At 34.3% G+C, this 12,158-nt stretch overlaps 1 protein-coding gene across 1 annotated transcript in view; it reads right to left on the reverse strand.

Moving 5' to 3' along the window:
• Nucleotides 1-12,158, reverse strand: part of CCSER1 (coiled-coil serine rich protein 1) — a 531,900-nt gene that overhangs the window by 12,405 nt on the left and 507,337 nt on the right. The window contains exon 8 of the mRNA XM_027769856.1: nt 5,281-5,358. Coding sequence (XP_027625657.1) covers nt 5,281-5,358 — 78 coding nt within the window. The remainder of the gene's footprint in view (nt 1-5,280; nt 5,359-12,158) is intronic.

Here is a 12,158-nt window from a genome sequence, read left to right on the forward strand (position 1 = left end):
TGGCTGACAGCATATATTAGCATACAACTAAAATCTCTCCAGCTCTATCTCATAGCTAATAAAATGATTATAGCAAGAACTAAAAATTACTATTCCTTACATGAATAGGACATAATGAATTAGATTTTTTCGAACTCCCTGCACGATAACATTCCAAGAGTATCTCCAAAATTAAATCTAAGAAAAATAACAGATATTGTGAAATTAACTTAAACTACCGTATTGAGTTTTTCAGAATGTGTATTCATAATGCACATAGTATTATCTTCCTAGCACATACATAGAAAACTGCATTTGTAAAGTTAATCCTACCATTTTGAAAGTGTGTCAAAATATTCGGAAAACACACAATGGCTTCAGTTCCATTACTAAACTGATTTATGCTTTATTCGTAAATAACTGGGGCAAAATATGTGTGATGCTACAATTCAGTCAACTTTTCTTTTTTATTTGCTAGAAGGTGCCTTCTCTCACATTCACCAGAGACAGACAGAGAAGGAAAGTGGAAAAGTGTCCACATGGGAGATGGCAGACTATAATCCCTTCTCCTCATTCTCCTTTCAGGATTTTAGATGCACACACAAAAGTACCTGGTGTACTTTTCAAGCCACAGGTCCAGGACTCGAACCACATGGTCAGCCATGTGGGGTCTAGCCACCTTTACCAACATATCACCTGTTGACCCAGCTCAGTAGATGGTAAATAGCCAAGTGGAAACCATTAATGATCTATATATGATAACTTCAAAACTCTTAATACATGAACAAAATATTGCAAGTTCAAAACTAAGAAATATGTGTTAAATATAAAACTTATGCTAATGAAATGAGTCCTTTTCACGTAAAATTTCAGTGCATTTGCCTCTAAAAGAGTTAGATGTGCTGTGACTATTCTGAGTCAGGTTCAGGCACTAATTCAAGGGAATATTTTACTTAAAGTCATTCAGGCACATTTTAAATGACCATCTTCTACAGAATAGAAAAAAGAAGTTAAAAATAAAAAGACTTGGGCCAACAGGTGGGATTGTGGTTAAGGTGCTGAACTCCTACATGGTTGAATATATTTCAAGTCTCAGAACTGGTGGCTAACTCTCTCTCTCTCATGAGCACATGTGCCCTATAGCAAATTTAAGAATAATAATAAGTGGCTAGTAGGTGGTGTGGTGGTTAAAGGCACTGGACTCCCACATGGCCAGCTGCAGTTCAAGTCCTGGACCTGGTGGCTTGCTTTCTCACTTTCCTTCTCCCTCTTTCTCTCTCTCTGTCTGATCAAACTGAAAAATAATAATAATAGTAATTTAAAAAGTTAAATAATTCTTTAAAAAATATATCATAATTTAAAAAAACAGTCAATAAAGATTAAAGCGATTTAAAAAATCTGAATTGTCTCATTGTCGGAATGTAAAACCTTCAGTATTTTGGCTATTAGCTTTCATTTTAATCAAAATGTTATTTGCAGTAGTTCAAGCTATGAAACAGTTCCAAGTAGCATATATGCCATGTTGAATCAACTATTTATATAGTTGATGTAATCAGAAAAATCTTCCCTACTCTTAAAGTAATCTTGGAATGGGGAACAGTGCTACTTGGCTATATCTATTCATCTTCTTTCTTGTTTTAATAACACAAGTGACACCTAAGAAATTATTCTTTGATCTTTCAATAAGCTAAGCCTGTGCAAACAGAGGAAGGTGAAAGAGGTTAAATAGGCATTGATTATTTAAGACACATTCATCATTTATTTAAGCGTCTCCCTCATCATAAGAACTATTGTGTTTATAGGCCTGTGTTGAGACTCACTGAGTTTATTTTTTAAAATCTCTTCTCATGCACACTGGAAATCAGAGCACATTATACACTAACATTAGTTTCCAATCTGACAAATCTGTTGTAGGACAGAAGTAGTGTATCGTCCAAATCTTTAAACTTTTTCAGTATAGGGGATTTTTAACTGATCTTATTATAATTCATGGTATTTTGGGCATTCTATTTCCTCTCTTAAACAATATGTGTGACAATAGTTATCTCTCCAGGAAAATTACATTAATGGTGACTATAGAATCATATTTTCGGAAACTTGTACCACAAAAACATGATCCACAATGTTCTGTAAAGAATAATTTGTGGTCAGGGATCAGCAGTTACTGTAATGGCTATGTTGCTGGACTCCCATGTAATCGACCAAGGTTCGAGTCCTGAACCCAGTGGCTTAAACTCATGTCGGGCATGTGTGCATGTGTGTCCAAGATCCCAAGAGGAGAATAGAGGAGAAGGGACTGTAACGTGGCCATGCCCCCTGGGGATTGATTTCTCACTTTCTGTCTCACTGTCTCTTTCTTTCTGGTGAGCGCACGTGCCCTATAGCAAATAAATCTTTCAAAACAAAACGAAAAAAGAATAATTTGTAGTTAATACTGGCAACTTCAGGAAGAAAGCAAAATGGTATAAGAATCATCCTCACCACACAAGATTTCATAAGATTTTTCTTTTGGGGCTGGCCCCATATTCTGTTTAAGGAAGCCAGGATCCCATCTGGCTGACCAGAGTTCAAATCCACACTGTGGCAGCTGAAAAGCATGCCAGGCCTGTAAGTGAGTATGCCCGAAAATTGTTGCTGGATAGAGAAATGGAGGAGAAGAAATTGTAGCATGGCCATACCCCATTGGATGGTACTTCCTCTCTCTCCTTCTCCATCTCTTTCTCTGATGAGTGCATAAACCCTGTGGCAATTAAAATAAATAGACTTTTTTGTAAATTTTATATATATGTATATATACATACATACACACACACATATACATACACACATATATGCATGTGTGCATGTGTGTATATATTGGTGAAGTAAAATAATGTAAATTTATATTGCCTAAGAAATATGTAAACAAATTATTATAAATTAAAGATTATCAAACGATTAGAAAATTTATTCTGGTTGATTAAATTAAAATGTTGAATCAAATACTTTCAAATATTTATGCAATGCTTCACAGTTAAAATATTTCATTTTTATTCTTTTTAGTTTGCTGTAATGTGCATGCATTCACACAGAATGGGAAAGTGAGAAAGCATACCTAAGGGGGATGCCATATACCAATCCCTTCTCCTCTATTCTCCTCTTGAGTTTTTTGGGCATGTACACAAATACACGCAGGATGATTTTCAAGCTTCCGGGTCCAGGACTCAAATCGCTCAGTCAAAGAAGTGGCATTCAGTCACCTTAGCCCACTACTCCACGAGCTGGTCCCTACTTATTTCTAATTTCTTCATTAAAAAAATTTCTCTCCCCAGTTTTTCCTATATAAAATGCTCTATAGCTTATTACTATTGTTATATGTAGTTGTTTTCATAAGTTTCCATACACATATTTTAGTAATTAATTTGGTGATTACATCCTAGAATACAACACCAGGACATGTAAATCAATCCTTTAGGACAGATTACTATTCAGTTAACAACTACCTAAGTCACAACAAATATTCATGCAAGCAATCCTTTAAGGATTTACCAAGAAAGTTTTATTCCTTTACCTTAACTCAATCCAAATGGCTCTCTATGTTATGCTATCTCTGCTGCATATGAAAAAGTGCTTAAGAAGAATGAAGATTTAATGAGGAGAAGCTATGTTCATTCATAGCTTTTTTTTAAACTGTTAAACTGTATGTGTTTTGATTTCCTTTTTAAAAAAAACACATTATTTTAAATAAGAATAGACTTTCACAAATATCTTCCAGTATTGAACATATTGAACAAGTAGCTTCACCTTTCTGGGATTCAGTTAACTTATTTGAAAATTGATACCTCTGAAATAAGTAGACTCTAAATTAATCTGTATTATCTCTGTTGTATGCTATTATTTTGGTGAAATAAGATTTAATGGGAATTATGGCTTGATACTGAACAACACTCTGAATTACAGATTTATGAATATATACAGTAGTATTTGTGAAATATATATTTGGTTTATTTCCTAGGGAATGATATACAAATATTATATATTTAAGATTTTTAAAAATACCATCCAAAATAAACACTCAATTACTCGTGGTAAATAATCTTCAAACCTTATAAAATTATTTGTTTTTGATAATAATTATCAACATTATTTAACTAGCATGTGATATGTATTCAAGAAGTCTCATAGTTACAATATTGATATCTACAATATTTAGATATCTATAATAATTATATATTAAAATTAGTGTATAAAAAGTAAAAGAAAATAATAGCTTTTAGTGGTTTTTAAATTTAAAAATAAAATATATAAACATTTAAAAACAATTTGTACTTGAATCCAAAACTTTGGTTTATTTCCCAAGAAAAACAAGTCATTTTATATAAAATATATTAAAATAGTTTGCAAGGCAACACTAAAGTGACGCTCATTTTTATGTTATTTATTATAGAATGAAGATGTACAGATGAACATACATTTTATCATTATACCTCTTCTTAAGACTCAAATAAAATTGTATCTGTTCTATTCCTACTTGTCCACCAAGTTCCTAAAATAATATTAATAAATGTTTTTAAATAGAACAGAGGGTTGTCATCAATGTTAGGTATAAGATGAACAAATTAATTCATTTTTTTTTAATCAAAAGTAAGTTTAAAGTCATGAACTTAGGCTAAATGCAAACTCCATAGCTGTGTTCAAGAAAATTGGAGATTAATACCAACGTTTCCCCAAATCATCCGGTAGTACTAGGAACTGTATCATATTAAAACATGTTTTACAATTCCATTTTGGCAGTTTAACAAGTATTTCACACTAAGAAAAAAAAATACCAGCTTTCAATTAAATTATTTTCTGCTGCCTGCACTGAAGCCCACCAGCTAAAATATCATTGTAAATTTCTCCACAAAGTTGTATTTCCTCTAAGTTCCTGCATGTAAAAATGATATACTAGGCCCTTGGTGATTGCAAACATAATAACTTCATTAAACTGTTAATAAATAAACTAGAACTTTCTTAAAAACAAATTGTCTTAGTAGTCTGAAATGTATTTTCCACATGTCTGAAAATTCACCAATTCAAAAGACCCTATTAGAGATGTTATGTAGAAAAATATTAATAAGACATTGGTATGCTAGTTGGTGCCTGTAATTATCTTTTTCAGTTCCAAAAGGTATTTGGGGATTGTTTAAGAGCAAAAGATGAATGATGTACCACTAAATTCTATTAAATCAATGTGTGGACCCAGCAGCAGCAGAGGTAAATAAACTGTGGAGGTCAGACTACCCATGAAGAATATAAAAACGGTTTCACATAGCTACTTACATCACAGCCTAGAAGTTCGGTCTGTGTGGATTTATCTACTCTTGAAGCAAAAGCCTTCTGCAAATGCTGGACCTTTTCCTGCAAAATGGAGAAAAAACAAAACAAAAACAAAAAAGGATATAGCTGTGAGTCAGGTAGTTACACTAACATTCCCCACTTAGAACACTTGGGTTCTTTCTTTTCTTTTTGTACTTTGCTTTGTGGATGCTTTCCAAGTCAGTTTAAATATTTAGAGCTTTAATTTCCAAGTCATAGCCATCCTGCTTTAGGTATCTTTTCTCCTAGTACAAGACCTACTGAGTCAGAATCACATTTGAACTGTAGAGACATGATTTGCTGAAATCCAAGACCCGATGTCTATACCATGTTTCCTATTAGCTAGTTTTTGATAACTAAATTTTATGGTTTTAAAGATCAAGTTTCAGAGCATGTATATTTAAAATCCAAAACATTTTCAATAAATGATACCGCCCAGTGGATCTATTTAGTTTTTAATTTTTTATCTTGTTAATTCACTCCAGGAATTCCTATATATTTAGCGATTTGTATTTTAAGGGACTGATACTAATCCGACCCTGAGATAATTCAACTAGGTTAGGAAGTAATACATGAAGAAGCTTTGGGCTTTCCTATTTCAAACCAATGTGCTAATTCTGGGTCAGCTAATTTGACTGGGCTTCTCTCTGAGGCCATCTCTTCATTCCTGAATGTGTTGCTTAAAATAAAATAGGATTTTGACCCAAGAGGAGAATGCAGAAGAAAGAGATTGTGTCATGCCATCCCCCCGGAGGGGGTGATTTCTCAATTTCTGTCTGTCTCTCCCTGTCTCTCCAGTGAGCATACACCCCCGCCAGGGCAAAAATCTCTCTTAAAAATATATAAATGAAATGGGATTTTGAACTTAATTATGCAATGTGCTTAATGTATGCCTTACAGCTGACTTTGCTGTACTCAAATGATCACATCTTATTTTAGGATTTTCATTACTATCACGATTGAAAAGGAAACAACACCGTTTAGAAAGTGTAAGAAATTTGAGAAAGTTTCCAACAAAGTTCATGTGATTCATCTAGACTCTTTTCTACTTCCTTTTTCTTTTCTTTTTTGTTTTTTTTTTTGTTTTTTCTTGTTTGTTTGCTTAGAGGACATGAGCTTGTCAGAGAGAAACAGAGAGAGAGAGAGAATCACTTCCTAGGGAAGAGGGCCACACTCAGTCCCTTCTCTTCCATTCTCCTTTTGAGACTTTGAGAACTCATGCACACACACCCAGCTTGTTTTTCAAGCTGCTGAGTCCAGGACTTGAACTCCACAGTTAGTCATGTGCGGTCCAGCTGCCTTAACCACCATGCCACCTGACTGCCCCCATTTTCTTTCTTTAAAAAAAAAAATGAACAAAGTATTTGTAGAATGCATGAATGATAAAATCAGAGTTTAAATTGCTCTTTTCCCGGGATTGACAGTGGTTATCAACAACTTCGCTGCCAAGGATTGCAATTATGCAAAGCTCTTTCTTCCCTCTCCTCTTCCCTTTTCTTTTCCCATTCTTCTGCCTTTTTCTCTGCCTTCCTTACCTCCCTCCTCCTCTCTCCCTATTGTCTCACTCTTCCTGAGATTTGCAAGATTTTCTGAAATGTTTTAAAATTTTTATAAATAACTTAGGTAATAATGATTTAGTCTGACTTATTGAAATACAGAAGAGAGTGGCCAGCAGGTGGCTAGGTGGTTAAGGGCATTGGACTCACATCGCCAAACTGTGGTTCGAGACCTGGACCTGGTGGTTTGCTTTCTCACTATGCCTCTTTCTCTCATCCTGTCCCTCTCTGGTCAAACTAAAATAAATAAATAAATGAAGTTAAATAAAATAATTCTTAAATAGACAATATTTATGTACTATTAGCACCTCAGACCTTTTCACTTCCCTAATCACAAAACTTGTATTGCTCCTACTGCTGCTGTTCAGAAAGAAATAAAACAGACTAGTAATTTAGGAAGGGGCTATATGAGAGAGGAAAAATTCTGTTTAAAAAAGAACGAGTGAAAACGTGGCTGTGTTTTCCAAATTAAATTTAAAATGAGAAGCAATATGTTGATTTTGTTTAGACTTAGTGAGACGAAGAACAAACACAGAAAGGTAATAACAAGCTAAAGAAGCAAATGTTTGCTCGCCTTGAAAAGTTGTGGAGAGGGTGGCTGAGTGAGCTGTTAACACCGTGGTCAAGCCGTTGGACTCCCACATGACTGACGCATTCGAGTTCTGGATCCAGAGGCTTGTAACTCATGCTAAGTGTGTGTGCATACATGCTCAAAATCCCCAGAGGACAATGAGGAAGAAGGGACTGTAGTGCAACTATCTTTCCAGGGCGGGGAGTGATTTCTCACTTTCCCTCTCACTGCCTCTCTGTCTCTACAGTGAGCTCACACACCCTGTGATTAAAAGCTTACTATATATAAAGCTGTTGAGAAAAGATTGGTAATCTACTTTGTGTTCAAAAAATATTGATTTAATTTTATTTACTGTTATTATTTTTATTTTCTATAGGGCATATCTGCTCCCCAGAGAGAGAATTAGAGACAGAAAGTGAGAAAGCAAGTTGTCTGGTCCAGGACTCAAACCGCGATCAGCCATGTGGAAATCCAACGCCTTATCCATACCTCCTGCTAGCCCCAGGGATATCTATTTTTAAGAGAAATTGCCATCGTACGTATCTGAAAAATAAATTTTATTGTAAACCTATAGGCATATAAACTGTCATGTATGATTTAGACCCTATAACTAATGTACAGAGCAGGAGAAGACGATGGCAAATGCTTTTGGTCTGCTTCTGCTCGCAATCTACACTCTGGGTTTCTGCCCTGAGGCCAGGGTGTGAGGGCTGCGACATCTCTAGCGCATTGCTCTCAGCATGGCTTAGGAAATTCAAACAAAGATTAATGAAAAATTCAAGCACTTCATTAACCAATAGCATAATGAAAACAAAAGCAAATACAAAACCCTAAATAAGGAATTACTGGTTTTGAAGGGAAAAAACAAACAAACAAAAAACAACTTGACTGGCATTTGTATTAATTTCTTTGTCACTTCTTCTTGTAGACATTAGTCACAACAATAAATATGAGGCATTTCAATTATTGAGTACATATGCACTTGAGTGCCAAATACAAATATGGAAAGTGATTAAGTTTCAAATACTCTTAGATGTAAATAATGGATAATTAAGGATTTTCATTCATACACTCAAAGGCAGTAAATAAATATGAAAGTTTATGATAAATTTCTATAATATACAACAGGAGATTAAAAAACGACAACACAGCTTTTGAAAGACAATCTTCTAAGATCTACAAGTTAGATGAATATTTATGGAGTGCTAAGTGCTAAATTTATTATATAATAAAGATTATTATGGATAATCAAATATAAAATATACCACAAAAGTAGTTATTACTGTACTGTGGTTTTGCAGATATTTTTAATTTCTAATGTAATAAATGAATATATATCAATTTTATTAAAATATATGTTTATTATATATATTTTATCAAGTATTGAAACAAAGCATCATCTATTTTCAATGATGCAATATCATGATTAAAGTCTTGATTAAAATGATTAGTTTGGGGGATCAGCAGGTGGCATGGTGGTTAAGGTGCTGGACACTCCCACATGGCTGACCACAGTTCAAGTCCTGGACCTGGTAACTTGCTTTCTCACATTCCTCTCTTTCTTTCTCTCTCTCTCTCTCTCTCTCTGGTCAAATTAAAATAAATGAATGAATAAATAAAATTAAATAAAATAAATCTTTAAAAAATAATTAATTAAAAGTATTGGTTTATTTCACCATGGAGAAAATTTACCTAGATAAAGTAAGTTTATTTGCATCCTTATTTCATCTATTATTTATTATTAAATGCATATTATGAGCATTGCTTAGAGTCAGAGACATGAAGGAAACAAAAAAAGTATAGCCCTTTCCAAAAGAAATTTCCAGTGTGAAAGACAATAAGTATTCAATGTCTAATGCCCACTCACTACAGAGATAGCAGAGGAGTGTGGGCGTAGGAGAGGAGACACAGGGAAGTTCAATTATTTGAAATGCAGAAACTACTGACATCCCAACTAAGACTAGAAAGATAAAACACGAGTAGAAGTGGGTGATGCTTAGTCTTGCATAGGCAATAGAATAGGGGGATGTTTCCAAGTCAAAGACATCAGGACAAAGACATACCCCAATAGCTATGGGTTCAAAATTCCAAAGGAGAGTCACTGAGAGGGAGAGTAGTGAGATGTTAGACCGCAGAGGAAAACTATCTATGCCAGAAAGGATAGAACACTTGGTCAAAGGATTTGCAAATTATCTTCATTTTCAAAATATTATTTTATAACTAAAAATATTTTGAACATATTTTAATTAAATTACAACAGAACTTATTAAAATATAATTTTATTCCCTTTATATTACACATAAGAAAGAGGAGTAGAAGGAAGCAACATGAGAAGAGAAACAATCAAACTGTATTAAACTTGATTTTTCTTGACCATCTTGGCCACATGGAACTTAAGGTGGCACTTCAGTATTCTCCTCTGTAAGCAAACACTGAGAAGGAATTACTTCTCTAACCTCTTTCAGAGGGATAGTGGAGAATTACAAAATAACTCTTGGTATATGTGTTTTACAAACAATCTTATACCCTTAGTAAAATATCATGTTGTCTTTGAGTTGTCCTTTCTAAGCAATGGAAATATTAATACTTCTTAATAAAACACACTCCTTGCTTTTTTTTTCCTCATTTATGATTAGGAAAACATGAGGGCTTAGAAAAAACACAGAAGACAACTGGCAGATTCCTCAGGAAATTAATAGTCAACAGGGGACAATTCATAATTCACATTTGCTATAAAATTGCCACCTGATCTACGTCCTTTATATGTGGTGGTTTTGAATGTTATATAATATTTGTGGTGGTTTGAATGTTATATAATATTTGTGGTGGTTTGAATGTTATATAATATTTGTGGTGGTTTGAATGTTATATAATAAAAAATCGTAATAAATTTGCTCTACAAATTTTCAAGTATTCCTTCAGCAATTAAAAGCAACATAATAACATTTACTTAAGAAAAGTCAGCTGTTAATGCATACAAATTGTAAATGCATACAAATACAAGAAAATGTAATTTACGCTTACTAAAATTAGTTATATTCACAGTCTCCTTCCCTCTTTTAATGTTACCAGTGCATTACTACTAATATTTGTCATTACTAAAACTGCTCTTAAACACCAACTACCAAGTAATACAGAGCTAGTAATACATAAATCTTTTTGAGAAAATAGGATGTCTGTGTTATTGTCCCTTTTTCCAAGAAAAGGAAACTGACACTTAGTAAGTTGAAATCAGTTGCTAAAGATCACATAAGATAGCAAGTAGAACATCCAAGATGAAAACCTTTATCTCACTCTACACCCTGTGCCCTTTCTATAAGACATATTGGGGCCAGCAGACGGCATAGTGATTACCTCTCTAGACTCCCACATGACCAACCACAGTTCAAGTCTGGACCCAGTGACTTGAAAATCAAAGTGCATGTGCATGCATGCCCAAGATCCCAGGAGGAGAACTGAGAAGGAACTGTGGTATGGCCATCACCTCTGGGGAGTGATTTCTCACTTTCCTTCTCACTGTCTCTGTCTCTGTCTCTGTCTCTGTCTCTCTCTCTCTGAACAGCGCACATGCCCTGAGACAAAAAAAAATATAAAAAAGAAAAAAAAAAGATATTTTGACCCTTTGAAAATGTTTGTAAGCAGTGTTGCTTCCTCAATATCACATATTTAAGGATGCAGACCAAGTATGTGGTTACACAGCTAGTAATCACGGGCAGTAAAACTCTATTCTTGACTTTCCGTGCCTTTGTTTTCCTACAGACTGGATTATGTCATTTTGCTTTTCTGAGAAAACAATTTAAGAATGCGTAAGATTTAACATGTTTTTTCCTGTGAAAGCTACAATTCCACAGAATACTCATTAATGTAAATATAGTCAGCAGTGCATTTTGGAGCATAAGTCAGGAATAAAATGATGAAGATAGTACAGATTTATAACGAAATTAGAGGTTACGATGTGAGCCATAACAACAACATGTTGAAAAGGCATACAATCCTTCTGATGGCAGATACAATCAGTACAAGCAGAGCAATCTGAAAATATAAGGGGTCTTCAAAAGCTTACAGCAAATGGAATTAAAGTATAAATGTATCTTGTTGGAAAAGAAAATTTGAAATCCATGCACAGCATTTTTGTAACAGATTTTTGATGAACTTTTTTGAAGACCCCTTGTATATTCTACCTAAAGCTGTCAGAATGACTTCTGAGAGATGGATCTTGTGTGTTTGCATATATTTTTAAGGTATGCATTAGATATTCATAGAATCTGCCTCCATAATATAAATTCTCCACATAATAAGCTAGTTCCTAATTTGTTTTTGATCTTTTAAGTTTAAATTTTATTAATCTAAAGTATATGTCTGTTGAATGCAAGAATAAAATGATAGCTAATAATAATAGCTCCCACTGATATGTGAATCTTTTTCACCTGTGTGTGTGGACATGCAAACTCATGCCACTGAGGAAGCACCAGAAAGAGGAAATGGGGTAAAAACAAAAATAAGTGGCCAGCAAGGGTGATGTTTGAGGTGCTGGACTCCCACATGGCTGACTGAAGTCTGAGTCTTGGACCCAGTCGCTCAGGTTATGCCAGGAACAGATCCATTTCGTGCCCATAGTTGTGAGGGGAAAATGGAGGAGAAGGGATTGTGGCATGGCCATCCCCTCTGGGGGGTGATTTTTCACTTTCACTTTCTCTCTCTCTGTCTCTCTCTAG

The sequence above is a fragment of the Tupaia chinensis genome, unplaced genomic scaffold, assembly GCF_000334495.1.
Source record: "Tupaia chinensis unplaced genomic scaffold, TupChi_1.0 Scaffold000094_1, whole genome shotgun sequence".
NCBI classification, from domain to species: Eukaryota; Metazoa; Chordata; class Mammalia; order Scandentia; family Tupaiidae; genus Tupaia; species Tupaia belangeri.